The following is a 13,859-nucleotide window of genomic DNA, read 5'->3' as shown; positions in this document are numbered from 1 at the left end:
GAGTCAAAGAATGCTATCACGCCGAAGGAGTATTTAAGTCTGAAGAGTTTGGTTACTCAATGGAATTAGATAGAAGTGACTTAACCTTCAAAGTAGTGAATGCGCGAATCCCATGTAAATATGTTGTATTGGGAAATCCTAGCTGTAGTTTCTTGGCCCCTGGCTGTGGCTGCAGAATTACCGGTAATTGACCTAGGGTACGAGCGCCACCGCGCCATCACGATCAATGTAAGATGACGGAATGGCTTATTATCCCAGTTGTTGCCTGCTGATGCGATACCAAGGACACGGGAGACTACTATAACTTCACCAACATCCGGTACGGTCAGGCACCGCTCGGCGAACTGCGCTGGGCGGCTCCTAAGGCACCGGGGAGTAGTAACAACAGCCTTCGAGTCACCGATGGCTCCGAGCAGGGCGGCAACTGCCCACAAACTTTCCCTTGCTGGTTTCAGGTTCAGACGAAGTTTACACAAGCCTATCTGGCAGGCGATGAGTTCGATTTCAATTCGACATATGACCAGGTTTACGCAGACGGAGCGTGCTCGACCCCGACGCCAGAAAGCCAACGGGCACCATCGGAGACGGAGGATTGCTTGTTCTTGGACGTCTTCGTTCCGCGGACTGTACTTGACAGCCGCAGCAATATCAGCTCACTGGCACCAGTCTTGGTATACATCTTCGGTGGTGGCTATTCGGGCGGCTCCAAGGACAGCTTTGGCTTCTTTGAAGGCAGTCCTGCCGGATTGATCGACAGTAGTCGCGTTACGAGCCCGGACGGCGTCATCTACGTCGCCATCAATTACAGGGTACGTACATTAATTATTAACCCTTTGGTCTGCTCCGAAAAAAAAATTTAATACTGATACGTGATCCTTCAGCTCGGCGCACTTGGTTGGATGTTCGGTTCTGATTACAATTCCCAAGGTGGACTTACCAACATCGGGCTTTACGACCAACGACTGGCGCTGCAGTGGGTGCAGGAAAATATCCACCTTTTCGGTGGGGATGCCAACCGGGTGACAGTCATGGGAGAGTCTGCTGGAGGAGGTTCTATTATCATGCAGATGACAGCATTTGGCAGTGGCGAGAAGGCGCCGTTCCAACAAGCGGTCACGCAGTCGGGTGCGTGGGAGCCCGCCTCTGCTGGCGCAGATTTACAGAATGAGATATTCGACAAATTTCTCGGTTTATTAAATGTGACAGATCTTGAGGAAGCAAGGCAGCTCCCGTCGCAGCAAGTCATAGACGCCAATCACATCATCCTGGCAAACGCTGGTTATGGAAGCGTGTTCTTAGGACCGGTAGGCTACCTCGTGTGCCCCATCAGACCAGTGATCCACATGTGCTATGAACGATCACTAAACAAGCCTTTATGATGTAGGTCGTTGATGGAAAATTCGTCCCAGACGACCCAAAAAGGCTGCTGCGTGATGGCAAGGTCGACAAGAGCGTTAAACTCCTAACGACAATCGCAGCGAACGAGGGCTTGCGCTTCGCGCCGGCCAACATTACCAGCGAAGCCGATTTCCAGCAGTTCACTGATCTCTTCCTAAACTCAGCTAATTCTAGCGTGCGCCGACATGTGAGCGACATCGTGTACCCGCCCCTATTCAATGGCTCGATGCCATACTCCAATCAACGCGAGCGCGCAGCCCTATTCTGGGCGGAGCTAGTTAGCACCTGCAACATTCAATACTTGCATGATGCCGTGGATCCTACAGGCTATGCGAACCTTTTCGACGTCTGGCCTAGTCTACACCAGGGCGACGTGCCGTACGTCTTTTGGAACGGCAACCCATCAACGCACAGCGCTGTGAACGGGACAGTGGCGCGTGCGACACAGGACTACATCACCGCGTTTGTAATCACAGGAGATTCTAACAACGCGGAGTCTGCCAGCATCGAGCCATACGACAAGAAGTCTGTCTTGGCTATGACAAGTACGGGGTTCAGAGCTGTGGATGATCCGACCAACAATGAGCGTTGCGCATATTGGCATGACGCCACGTTCCAATCTTAAAGCACAACCAGTGCCAAACAGGCACATGGATATAATTATAATGGACAAACTCTGCTTCAGGATCTTTGGCTAGCGAAGACCTGTGCGTAACGTGCAGCGAAAATATTCATCTGTCGTCAATCTTGCTTTTGCGTAATGGACATCGTGTTTGTGATTAAGATCTGCATTTTACTACATAAACCGGTGGCTGAAAAGTGACGAACATACAATTTTCATATCGTTATGCGAGGGTAGTGCGCATGCGTTTAGAAATCAATGAATCCCGGATTTGGCTGGTCAATCTGTTTACCCACTTGCAGGTGACGCCGTTGTTCCACAATTGACTCGATAAGAGAAAAAAAGGAAAAAAGCGAAGATGAATTTAATGTAAAAGGATCCATGGAAGCGACGGAGGCAACTGCAATGGTACGGGGGATGTTGAGCAAAGTGGCTGAAAACGTTGTTTGCATTCGAACCATAAAGCCAACCCTTACTTCATTAGTCAAAAGGAGTGCCAACGTTTGGCGAACCGGAAACAAAATAAGACGAAATTAATTCCGGGAGAGAAGCTGATTGGGCACTTGGCATCAGGGGTACAGTGTTTAGTTCAGGGACAGTCCAAGTTCGCTTTGATCCTATATTCTCGTTGGCATACTCCGGCAACTCCGGGCCCCTTTCGGTTAGTCTCCGGGGATGGCAAGCTTTCTGGGACCACTAGAATTTCAAGCCGATAACTGTCAGATGTAGGGAAGATTACCAATCTCGTAAACAGTGAAACGCTCGGTCTCAGTATGATCGCTGTCGCTTTTTATACCTCTCAATCGGCAAGCATATCGTGATGGCATTCCGAACCCTAGGCGCCGACTATGAACGAACTACGCGAAAACCTCGCTGATAGTGCGAAACAGTTTCTCGCCGGCAATGAAGCGGCTTCGAGTACTCGGTCTTCGGTCGTGTTTGATCGACTATCAGTTGTGGGCAGCGGCCGCGGTGTGAGTAATCCCCTTTGGGTGGGGAGACACCACGTGATTGACTTCAAACTTGTAGGTACAAGCTGCGCCAACGGTATGGACCACTTTAAAATCATGGTCGAACATTTTCAATCCACGATTGTATGGTCAAACCGAACCCTCACGTACTTTGCTGCATGAATTCTCTGGATCCTTGGCAAGCGGTGAGATGCTGCTTGTCGTGGGTAAACCCGGCAGTGGGTGTACCACCTTCCTCAAAGCTCTTGCAAATATGGGCGATGAGTATAAGAGCGTGACCGGTCAACTTACCTACGGTGGCCGTCCTGCTGACGACTGCGACCCTGATCGTGTTCGCTTGACCTTCTGCGGTATGTTCACCTCGATTTGGACCTCTATACCTGCACAATTTGCTAAACGGTGACGGGCAGCCGAGGAAGACAATCACTTGCCGACTCTCACAGTGGCACAAACGCTTAGGTATGCCTCATATTCCCGATGAAACTCAAAAGACAACAGCTGCAAGTACTCACAATGCCGACAGATTCGCTGTCCGCGCCACTTGGGATGCACAAGCATCTGGTGCCTCCGTTGATGCTGCAGTCGAGTCGTTAGCCAAGTGCGTCGGACTGTCCCATGTACTGAAGACTAAGGTTGGTAATGCCGCCATACGTGGGGTCAGCGGCGGAGAACGGAGGCGAGTCTCGCTCGCTGAGGCTATGGCGACTTGTCCGGAGTAAGTTGGTATTGTTCTCTACGCAAACTGAAACATACCATTTACTGACAGCGTCACATTTGCTTTCGCGCAGTGTTCTCTGTCTCGACAATCCTACCAATGGTCTCGACTCAGCTACCGCTCTTGACTTCGTGCAAATGACGCAAGAGTTCACGACCCAGCACGGATGCTCCACGGTCATGAGCGTATATCAGGGAAGCAATGCCATGGTGCCATTGTTTGACAAGGTTTTAGTCATCAGTGGCGGCCGCCAGATCTTTTATGGCAGGGCCACGCATGCCAAGGCATATTTTGAGAGTCTTGGCTTCATATGCCCGGATCGCACGACTGTCACCGACTTCTTGAATTCGATGACAGCCGAGCCCGAGCTTCGTCATGTGCGCAAAGGCTGGCAATCCCGTGTTCCCTCGACGTCCGCCCAGTTCGAAGATGCGTTCCGTCACAGCGAGCACTACAATGATGTCATCGGTCATATCACTGCTGAGCGTAGCAAGACTACAGTAGTGGGACCCAAGAGGAAATCGTACGCGTTGCCTCTATACCGTCAAATCCTGGAATGCTGTGTGCGTCAATTTCGAGTCCTCGCCCTTGACACGAACACGTGGATGACGGAGGCTGTGACCATCATCGTGCAAAGCCTGGTCCTAGGTACCCTGTTTCGCGACCAACCTAGGGCCACGCGGTCGTTATTCATCCTTAGCTCATCTCTGTTCAACTCTGTTCTGGTTCCCGCGCTACAATCGATGGGCGAGTTCAGCAACAGCTTCGCCGAGCGTCCACTCGTCATTCGGCAGAAACGATACCGCTTTTACCGGCCTGCCGCCTACGCTTTGGGTCTTGTGCTCACAGATGCAGTTTGGAAGGTTATAGCAATTGCCTACAATATCCCGCAGTACTTTCTCACCGGATTTCAGCGTACTGCAGACAAGTTCTTCACTTGGTTTTGCATTGTGTATGTACTGCATATGGCACTTTCCATGGTATTCCGCGCCATTGCCGTCTCCTCGCGCAACATGGCACGTGCAGTATTGCCTGTAGGCATCATGTTCAACATCTTCGTCCTGTACACTGGTCTATATGTACCTGGCCCGCAAATGCAAGTTTGGCTTTTCTGGATCAAGTACTGTAACGTTAGTGATTCTCCACTTCTTGCGAAAAATGTTCATTGTTGTTTTCGCTAACAGCGCTTGTACGCAGCCGCTCTATTACGCTTACGAGTCTGCAATGGTGAACGAGTTTGGTAATCTTTATTACACCTGCAGCGACATGGACCTGGTACCCAATGGGAACGACACAGATTCTATCGCCTACCAAGTTTGCTCGGTGCAAGGCAGCGTATCAGGGCAAGCACTTGTTTCTGGGGCCGCCTATATGAAGGCTCAGTATGGATTTCAAACGTCAAATCTGTGGAGGAATGTTGGTATTAACGCCGCATTCTTCGTATTCTTCGCACTGTGCACATGGTAAGTTGCTACTCGCTACCACCATCACCAACATGTTAACATTACGGAATAGTGTCGGCATGGATCGCTACAAGCTACCGGCTGGCCACCTCGCTACCATCTTTTACAAAACCGACCCAAAGTCCGTAGACCTAGCGATGAGCTCTAACAGTTCAGACACGGAAAAAGGTGCAACTGATCAGGACACTCCCCCAGTCACGACGCAGCCTTCCCTACCATTCGTGGCTAGTCACAATGGAAGAATGTTGGCATGGGAGAATCTCACGCTGGAACTCAAAGTTGGTAGTGAAACAAAGCGACTCCTTGATAATTTAAGTGGTAGGTTGAAAAGTGTTTGTAACTGGACAATATGTCTGAATTGCAGCTAACGTATTTGCTCTTTTAGGATTTGTGGAGCCTGGGAAACTAACAACTTTGATGGGAGCATCAGGAGCTGGCAAGGTAATTACTTCAAGAAACACACCTGTACGTCCGGCAACTAATTCGGTCCGCAGACGACACTCTTAAACACGCTTGCCGGGCGTTTAGAGTTTGGTACCTTGTCGGGTAATTTGTCAATCGACGGTGGGCCATTGCCCAAGTCCTTTCGGCGCTACATGGGGTATGTGCAGCAGCAGGATGTCCACTTGCCCAGCCAAACAGTGCGTGAGGCGTTGCAGATGACTGCCCACCTCAGACGGTCCCTGAGTGTACCAAACGAGGAAAAAGACAGCCATGTTGAAGCTGTAATCCGTACACTTGAAATGGAAGACATTGCCGATGCACTGATCGGTGTGCCTGGGGCGGGTCTTAATTTGGAACAGAGAAAGCGGGTAACGATCGGTGTTGAGCTGTCGGCTAGGCCAGACATTTTGATATTAGACGAGCCCACTTCGGGCCTTGACGGCCAGTCAGCCCTGACCATTGGGCGTCTTCTACGAAAGCTAGCAGACTCGGGCCAGACAGTCTTGTGTACAATCCACCAGCCGGCGATGGAGCTGATCAACCTTTTCGACCACTTGGTACTACTGGTTCCAGGAGGACGTCTAGCCTACGATGGCCCACTGGGTGATCATTGCACAGCAGTTCTCGAGTACCTAGTTCGTGTTGGCTCTGTGAGGCCTTGCAGGCCAGATGAAAACCCAGCCGAGTACCTTGTACAGGCGGTTAGAGGGGAGTTTTCGTCGGGTCCAGTAGACAAGAAGCCAGATTATCCCGCCATATGGCAGGCCAGCGAGGAGCGCGTTGCACGCGAGTCGCAGCGAGAAAGTTTGATATCTGCCATCACCCATCCTGAGACAGCAACGCATACCGAACGCACGCACGCTGTGCCCTTAAATGTGCAATTCATGACGACAATGCGCCGCACTTGGTTGTATTACTGGCGGGAACCCGATTACTTTGTCTCGAAGCTGTTGATGAATATGGGAAACGCACTTCTCAACGGGTTGACCTTTCTCAACGCGGGGAATAATGAGCGCGGCGCGTATAACCGTCTCTTCTCGGCGTTTATGTCACTGATCGTAGGGCCGCCGCTAGGCCTGCAGTTGATGCCACGCTTCGTGGCACTGCGTGACATTTTCACACAACGAGAACAGGCAAGTCTATCATATAGTTGGCTATGCTTTGTGGTGCCGGCAATCCTCGTTGAGTTACCCTTTGCTTTCATTACTAGCCTAGTGTATTGGTTGCTGTGGTATTTCCCTGTTGGGTATTTTACCGATCCGGCGCATGCGGGTTATAGCTTCCTTATGTATGAGCTCTTCTCCGTTTTCGCCCACAGCCTGGCGCAACTCTGTGCCGTACTCATGCCCAGCCTCAACGCCGCTCTTATGGCAAACGGCTTTTTCTTCATGTTCGTCAACTGCTTCGCTGGCACACTATCTCCCAAACCCTCTACCCCGACGGGTTGGCGCTGGTATTATGATATTTCTCCCCTCTTCTACTTCAGCGAGGGTACGACAGCCGACATGCTATATGATCTTGAAATTACGTGCGAAGCCTCCGAGGCCTACGTTTTCCAGATACCATCCAACGGAACTACCTGCCAAGACTACGCAAAAGACTTCCTCCAGACAGCAACTGGGTATTTACTGAACCCGGGCGCGAGCTCTGATTGCCAATATTGCCGGTATAAGAACGGTCAGTCATACGTAAGTGTCATGCTCACCAACTCAGCTCTGCTGATCTTGAGCAGTCTTTGCTGACATGAGAATGCTTGGCCATGTAGTACTCTCAATGGGGCTACGACTTCGCAAATCGTTACAGAAATATAGGCATCTTCATCGCATTCATCGCATTTAATTATACCGCTGTTATCATGCTTACGTACTTGACCAAGGTCAAGAAATGGAAGAGGGAATAATTATGTCTGACTGCACCACGTGGGGGAAGCTCAATTGAGGGATACATTTGCCTCTTCGGATATGTTTTTCAAGCTATATCACATTGGTCTGGTTCTGTTTAGTTTGGCCCACGTTAGCTTATAAGAGCCTTCAAAGGCTTCTCGCGAGAGAGAGAGCGAAGAAAAAAATCCCATTAGGTAGTCTTTCTAGTCAGCTTTCTAGTCAGCTGTCTCCATTGTCTTATAGAGAACGAAGTTCCACCTTCTATAGATATTATTGGTGAGACAGCAAATATAACAAACAGGATCATGAAAGGTAATACACAATACGAGGGTCGTGCCACGTCTCTATGCTCAATTAATGAGTAAAAACAACCAAGGCGATCATGGTGGTTTCTTGTATTAAGCCTATCCAGCCTCACGAGGAGTGCATTTTGTCCTTGTCGAGCCCCTCCAAGCCGACGTCTTCCATCATTGCCCAGAATTCGGTTTGTGAACTCAGCGTCGTGCCCAGATTGGTCCACAATATGTCCATTGCATCCCAGTCGCTTCCCATATCGCCCATCGCAGGCAGAGCGTCCATATCAAGCTGGTTGAGGTGAAGTAGTTCGTCTGTAGTAGCGGCAGGGGTTGATGGTCGCGCTGTGGTTGTTACTGAGGATGCTGTTGTTAGTGGCCTTGGGTTTTGCCTCTCCGAGGTCTCACTGCTTGAAAACCCCATAGTCGGAGATACCGTGGCAGTGGGTTGTTGGCCGGCATCTGCAGTAGCTGGTACTGGTGGCGGCGGCGGTGGTGGTGGTGTTGTTGTTGATGTTGTCGTTCCTAGTGAAGCCAACCATGACGATGACGACCAACTATCACCGACGTAGAAGCCGCTCATGACAGCGCCAATGTCGTCTGCAAGGATGCGCGTGTTGGTAGTTGCAGATACAGCCATCGAAAATGTGCTGGCATACATATCGATAACGGTGATGCCCATCCCTATTGTTTTAAGTATTGCTGTGCTTGAATGGCATAGGGGAAAGGTGTACGCATATCCGAGCATGGTGAACAGGGCGTTCTTTTGCCAGCGACACACGAAATAAATACCACTCAGCACGTCGGACGTAGTCAGGGCTTGATGAACCATGGTAGTGAGTGCTATCGCATGGCTGAGACCGGCGGCAGCCATGCTATCAGATAATGGCGTCGATATTCCAGGGGTGGAGGCGAAGCAGATGAATGGCTGATACAGGCATATGCACTGGTGGTGGTACTGCAGCTCTATGAGCAGTCGCTGGCGCTGGCAGTGGATGAGAATGTTGGGGTTCGAGTCCAGGTCAAGAATTGAGCGGCTTGTTGAAAACGGTTTACCTTCTTTACGTGGTACATAGTAACCATTAGGCACATCCTTGGCCCATGCCTCAATCTCCTTCATCGGTTCCGCGAGAAATCGTGCGCATTCTTCGCGAATTTCGCCGTTGCTGACGAAGGCCTTATAGCCATCCTCGCCAACAAGATCATCGTATTTATTCGAGAAGTCAGTGCGAATAGTCCGAGCAGCGTGTAAAAGACGTAGAGTCTGCGTTTGAAACCCAAGCCAAGATGGACAGGTCTCGTCGTGCCGGTAATGTGGAGCCAGCGATTGAGCGATCTCAAGCGAGTCAGAAGGCAGCCGGCAAGTGGAAACCAATGGATCAATGATCGGTGGCCGACCAACTTCCACAGAAAGTATAGCGTCCAGGGCATACAAACTCCACCAAGTGCGCCGGGAAAGCTCTTTCTGCAACTCTGGCTCACTTGCAGGCGGTTCGTTGGGCAATCCCAGAAGCATGGCAATCATCACAGCCTTGCCGGCGATGCCATGGGCAGCATTCCATAGCCCTGCCTCGCACAGATAAATAATGCTGAAAACGTAGCATTGTACAGTGGTCAGTGATGGACTCTCAATTGTCTGGTCAATGGCCTCTTGGCAGCGGTTGTAATATTGGAAGCCGGCGGGAGTGGAACAGCTGGGTGGGGGTGAGCCGCGTGCACCGGCACGTGGATCGCTTGTGTGGTGAATGCGGAAGCTTCCCAGTTGTATACATAAGGCCAATATAATGTCCACCAGAGCCGACGCCTTGCGCGGTGCTCCAGCCCCGGTCTCAGCCACCAATTCTTGGTATTCTCTTCTTAGCTCACCCTCGTTGAGTATGGGAAAGCTAAAGTAATGTGTTTGCCAAAACAGAGCTAGATAGTGAGTTTCTTGAGATGGCGGCAGGAACTTGGCGCTCGAAGAATCTGGAGGCAACAAATTTGGAGTGGAGACGTGGGTCGAGATGTCTAGTTCTAGCTGAACCTCAAGCTGCGGTCGCGTCGCCTGAAGGAACTCACCCAAGCGTGTGATAAAGAAGGGCAGCGACGCCATGCCGTAAAGAATGGACCCGACACGGACGCCGTTGCGTGAAGCAGAGGGCCGCACGGTGTATGTTTTCGGGAATGAGGCGTTCTTTGCCGCCTCGACGGGAGACCTGGTCAAGCTCCTGGACTCTTCCAGCTTCCTCTTGCTGCTCTCCAGCTCGCGCATTTGGGTGCGAAGAGTCTCGACCTCTCTGGCTCACGTATACATGATCAGCCGATGCTCAGTGGAGGAAAAATCTTGATCACATACTTCACAGCCTCAGCGATGCTGCGAAACTGATTTTTGCCGCTTGTGCCACATGTGCGGTCGCCTTGTCGGCAGTTACTGCAAGGCCGGTCATTGTCGCACTTGATCCGCATCAGCTTGCACCAATTGCACGCGCGGCGGACCTGGGTTCGCTTGGGACGACTTGATAAGGAGCCGTCTTCTCCATTACCGTTATCGAGAGTGAGTGTCGTGAACATGGCCAGGAGCGGTCGACAGAGAGTGTAACACCACGGCTACATAGTAGGGTCTACGCGGTAATAGCGTTGTATATATGCAGCCTACAGGTACCACAGCAGCGTGAGGGGTATGATGTGTCCATATCTGGGACACTGAGTTAACTAAGAAATTTGGACTAGCGGTACAGACGCCTCCCGATTGTGCACAAAAGATTGCGCATACTCTGCATGAGGCGTATCAAGCGCAGTTCCTGATGACTGCATATCCTCCCCAGGATCTTCATTTGTTGAGTAAGTGCTAACTGGTTTTCTGCAAGATCTACGGGACCTGTTTCCGCGTCGTGGAAAGAGAAAACTGCGAAACGGCCAGTGAATTAAAGTTTCCGGGGGTGGTATTATCTGTCCGGTGGTGGTATTATGCTTCTGGTGGTGGTACAGGGATGTCGTTCACCACACGGGCGTCCTGCGGCGTTCTTCCTTAAGCAAGTAGGATGCCGATCAACAACAATTGCAGACGATGTAAACGAGGGCCAGCCACCACCATCATCACACGTGCATTCAGCTTAATGCATACATAAACGGCCACTGAACAGAGCAGCCTTATACTCATAGACCTGTAAGGAAAAGTACATATAAGTTGGGAACCATGCTGCTATGTCTCTTGGCAGCAGTATTGAAGATGAGGGTTTCCTTTATTTCATTTTATTTTTTAATTTGTAAAGAAGTAAAAGATGAACGTGTCGCAGTTTCGACAAAAGTGTTGTTTGAGACCATCATGGCCATTTCAGGGATGAGTGCATTGAAAACCGAGAGAGAAAAAAAAGTGTAGCGAAACAGCCTCCACGATTTAACGTGGTTCCGGATACAGGCGGCCGCTCTGACGCAGATGGACTATTGCAGTATCTCTGCGTATTGTCGTTTTCAGTCGCAGCTGCGGCTGCTAGATGTTGCATTCCGATGCAGCTGTCGGCATAATCTCCCGCTATCATCAACGAATTGCGTGTCGCTGCCCACTGCCAGAGGAGCGTAAAATACATGGTCAGGGTCGTATTTTCGCTTAATGTCTAGAAGTCGACCGTAATTGGTGCCGTAGAACGCTTTCTGCCACCCTGGCTGGTTCGGATCGGCCTGTTCAAAGGTCGCCCAGTTAGCATGCATCATGATGCGGAGTTCTTCCCACCTGTTTGCCCGTGGCAGACGCCAAAAACCTACCTCGCTCATATAGGCGCCCGTTTGCGGAGCCAACCTGGACAAGGCTGGCACGCAAATCTGCGTCATTATATGCGCCAATTCCTGTGCACGCTGCGGGTCGGCCCCTTCCGGCCATTGCCTGCAGACGCGCTATTTAGTATGTGGGTTACAATGCCTTTCAGCTCAGCGATATGTATAAGAATATGAGAACTCGACGTACGTAGATAAGATAACGTTCAGCGCTGTTTCGCGCCAAGCAGGTAGTACCGAATTTTCCGTTAGACGGCCCTCGGCTCTTGACACATTGAGTGCCAACCCCACGAAAACGCAGCCCGCGTCTGTGATCTCCTGGATGGCCGACGTCAATTCTTCAGGATTGTGCTCTAGCACCGAACGCGGCACCATCCACCCGCCATACTGCGCATTCTGAACTAGTTGTGTCGGATTTGGCTTGATGAGCTTCTGCCAATAGTCGAGCCAGTTGGGGTGCTCGCTCACGTTCAGACTATAGGCCGGGCCCTGGTGCTCAAGCTGTTCTACAAGAGGTGCCAAGATCTCCCACGCGTCGGTACGGGACAAATTAGGTAGGGTCAGAGGCGTCAAGAGGAATGTGTCATTTGTCAGCTCGGCGATGCCCATTCCACCAGCAGCCGTGATCTTAGGGACGAGTTCATGATACTTGCTTACTGCACTGTGGAAGGCTTCTGGCCGCCCCCGATCAAGGTTGAAGCGAAGTTGCGCGCCGGTCACAGGCATGTCTGGGTGTAGCTTGAGCACAACGGATAATACGATGCCGTATGTGCCGCCTCCTCCACCTGAAAGCGCCCAGTACATGTCGGCATTCTGCGAGGGCGTGGCTTTGAGAAGCCTTCCTGTGCCGTCCACCACCTCCCACTCCACAGCTTGGTCAGCGGCCAGGCCGTATTTTGAACTCAAGGCCGAGTGGCCACCCCCTGCGAGGAGATTATTAGAGACTCATTTCAAGTGCCGTATAGGTTTGAACCAGCCAAAGAAAGTTGGAATTACCTTGTATATATCCTCCTACCACACCAACGGTGGCACAGTCGCCACCTACGACGATAAAGCCATGTGCCCGCGCGGCCACGTACGCCTCCTCTACCTGGACACCCGCTCCAAGTCTAATCGCTGGTCCATTGTAGAACTTACTGCTATACCATATATACTCAATACTTTTCATATGGTGCGTCCACACAGAGAGCGCCCACTTTCCGGTAGACCTTCCCAAGTAGCTCCACACTCTCAAGTCAGTATCATCATTTTGAAACATTATAGACTTCAGGGGCTACGGACTCGTGACCAGTGTTGCGTATCACCAAGCGGATGTCCTTTTCGCGAGCAAAGGAAATCGCGCTGGCTATGTCTGAGGCGTCTGAAGCGTTTACCGAGTATGTCACTGTATTACCAGGCTCACAAGGCAGCTCGCGTACTGTAAATGGATCACAGCTCAGGTTAGCTACTGCTGCTGCCATCACTGACGAGCTCGAATCATCGCTGCATCTATTAGTGAGTGTGCATGTGGGCGGAAGAGGGTATTGTAAGGCGAGGGCACGAACTGCAGCTCCGGTTGGTTCCAATATTTCTGCACGTAGTTGCAAGTAGCCTCATCGTAATTTGGATTATGGCAAACGGCAGCGAGCTGACTGGGAGTCACAAGTCTTCCTCGAATGGTAGCATTGAGTTCCACCCAGTCCTGTACGGTCGGCCAGCATTCGTCGCCAGGTATGCATTTGCATGCCAAGTTACCCACCAGTTGTGCAGCCGATTGTTGCACTAAGGTAAAGCAGAGAGTGAGGGCACCTATAAGAATTGCTGAAGAAAACATGGTAGTCAGTGCATATCCGCAGACATCGGCGTCGTCGTTTCAGCACTCTCTGCTTGCCCAATTGTTTTGATATAAGGCATCGAAGTCGCATCAACACTTGTTTTTCTTTGGGTAAGAAGTACCAAAGGTCCGTCTCCGGGTGCACAAAAGAGTGGAATTACGGAACCAAGTCATACATAAATATGCCTAATGGAGTAGTTTGATCGCAAAGTACGCCTGGAGTTAAATCGACCCACTCCCTCTAAGTCTTTAATGCGCGATGGCTTGACGTGACAGGAATTGACACCTTGTAGTCGATACCCCTGATATCTACTGTTGTGATCATCATACAACCCAATCCGTGACTATATCCCAAAGTCGACGTGTTACATTTGGGATTAACTTCATGCCTCCGGACTTGTGTCCCAATCGGGCCGACTCCGGAGTCTCGATGGTAAAATGAAGTGGCGATCGCTATGATCTATTTGGTCAATCCCGGCTGACGTTCCGATCTTATACACTATTCCC

The 13,859-nt window shown here is 50.9% G+C and overlaps 5 protein-coding genes across 5 annotated transcripts; 2 read left to right on the top strand and 3 right to left on the bottom strand.

Annotated features, from left to right (window-relative positions):
- The first annotated feature begins 19 nt into the window (after positions 1-19).
- On the top strand, positions 20-2,136 carry BKA67DRAFT_679881 (carboxylesterase family protein). The gene is made up of 4 exons (XM_046108887.1): positions 20-228; positions 285-809; positions 882-1,304; positions 1,385-2,136. The coding sequence occupies exons 1-4, from the start codon at positions 100-102 to the stop codon at positions 2,021-2,023; spliced, it is 1,716 nt and encodes a 571-aa protein (XP_045955887.1). The 5' UTR covers positions 20-99; the 3' UTR covers positions 2,024-2,136.
- A 48-nt stretch (positions 2,137-2,184) lies between these two features.
- Positions 2,185-2,574, bottom strand: BKA67DRAFT_571346 (uncharacterized protein). Its single transcript, XM_046103216.1, has one exon. It carries the CDS (start codon positions 2,479-2,481, stop codon positions 2,269-2,271), a length of 213 nt encoding a protein of 70 aa, XP_045955886.1. The 5' UTR covers positions 2,482-2,574; the 3' UTR covers positions 2,185-2,268.
- A 55-nt stretch (positions 2,575-2,629) lies between these two features.
- Positions 2,630-7,712, top strand: BKA67DRAFT_332740 (ABC transporter). The gene is made up of 10 exons (XM_046096254.1): positions 2,630-2,994; positions 3,050-3,341; positions 3,402-3,450; positions 3,515-3,706; positions 3,780-4,836; positions 4,904-5,169; positions 5,222-5,487; positions 5,555-5,610; positions 5,664-7,301; positions 7,379-7,712. Exons 1-10 carry the CDS (start codon positions 2,869-2,871, stop codon positions 7,511-7,513), a joined length of 4,077 nt encoding a protein of 1,358 aa, XP_045955885.1. The 5' UTR covers positions 2,630-2,868; the 3' UTR covers positions 7,514-7,712.
- A 198-nt stretch (positions 7,713-7,910) lies between these two features.
- Positions 7,911-10,339, bottom strand: BKA67DRAFT_537472 (uncharacterized protein; the record flags this gene model as incomplete). The annotated part of the gene is made up of 2 exons (XM_046100325.1): positions 7,911-10,065; positions 10,125-10,339. 2 exons carry the CDS (start codon positions 10,337-10,339, stop codon positions 7,911-7,913), a joined length of 2,370 nt encoding a protein of 789 aa, XP_045955884.1.
- A 646-nt stretch (positions 10,340-10,985) lies between these two features.
- BKA67DRAFT_626031 (isoamyl alcohol oxidase) lies at positions 10,986-13,352 on the bottom strand (the record flags this gene model as incomplete). Its single annotated transcript, XM_046105547.1, has 6 exons — positions 10,986-11,446; positions 11,531-11,648; positions 11,730-12,462; positions 12,536-12,759; positions 12,821-13,021; positions 13,084-13,352. The coding sequence occupies 6 exons, from the start codon at positions 13,350-13,352 to the stop codon at positions 11,240-11,242; spliced, it is 1,752 nt and encodes a 583-aa protein (XP_045955883.1). The 3' UTR covers positions 10,986-11,239.
- Positions 13,353-13,859: the final 507 nt, after the last annotated feature.

Source organism: Truncatella angustata (genome assembly GCF_020726525.1).
Source record: "Truncatella angustata strain MPI-SDFR-AT-0073 chromosome Unknown BKA67scaffold_6, whole genome shotgun sequence".
Lineage (NCBI taxonomy): Eukaryota > Fungi > Ascomycota > Sordariomycetes > Amphisphaeriales > Sporocadaceae > Truncatella > Truncatella angustata.
The sequence above is the reverse complement of the archived record's forward strand: the minus strand, read 5'-3'. Positions and strand labels throughout refer to the sequence as shown.

What these genes read in the sequence shown, in the direction of transcription:
- BKA67DRAFT_571346 (XM_046103216.1), bottom strand. Translation starts at nt 2,481, where the DNA reads ATGGTTCGAATGCAAACAACGTTTTCAGCCACTTTGCTCAACATCCCC.
- BKA67DRAFT_679881 (XM_046108887.1), top strand. Translation starts at nt 100, where the DNA reads ATGCGCGAATCCCATGTAAATATGTTGTATTGGGAAATCCTAGCTGTA. An exon ending in ACCGCGCCATCACGATCAAT is followed by an intron (nt 229 to 284) that starts GTAAGATGACGG and finishes TGCGATACCAAG; the next exon opens with GACACGGGAGACTACTATAA. An exon ending in GAAGCGTGTTCTTAGGACCG is followed by an intron (nt 1,305 to 1,384) that starts GTAGGCTACCTC and finishes TTTATGATGTAG; the next exon opens with GTCGTTGATGGAAAATTCGT.
- BKA67DRAFT_332740 (XM_046096254.1), top strand. Translation starts at nt 2,869, where the DNA reads ATGAACGAACTACGCGAAAACCTCGCTGATAGTGCGAAACAGTTTCTC. An exon ending in ACAGTGGCACAAACGCTTAG is followed by an intron (nt 3,451 to 3,514) that starts GTATGCCTCATA and finishes CAATGCCGACAG; the next exon opens with ATTCGCTGTCCGCGCCACTT. An exon ending in TCTGGATCAAGTACTGTAAC is followed by an intron (nt 4,837 to 4,903) that starts GTTAGTGATTCT and finishes GCTTGTACGCAG; the next exon opens with CCGCTCTATTACGCTTACGA.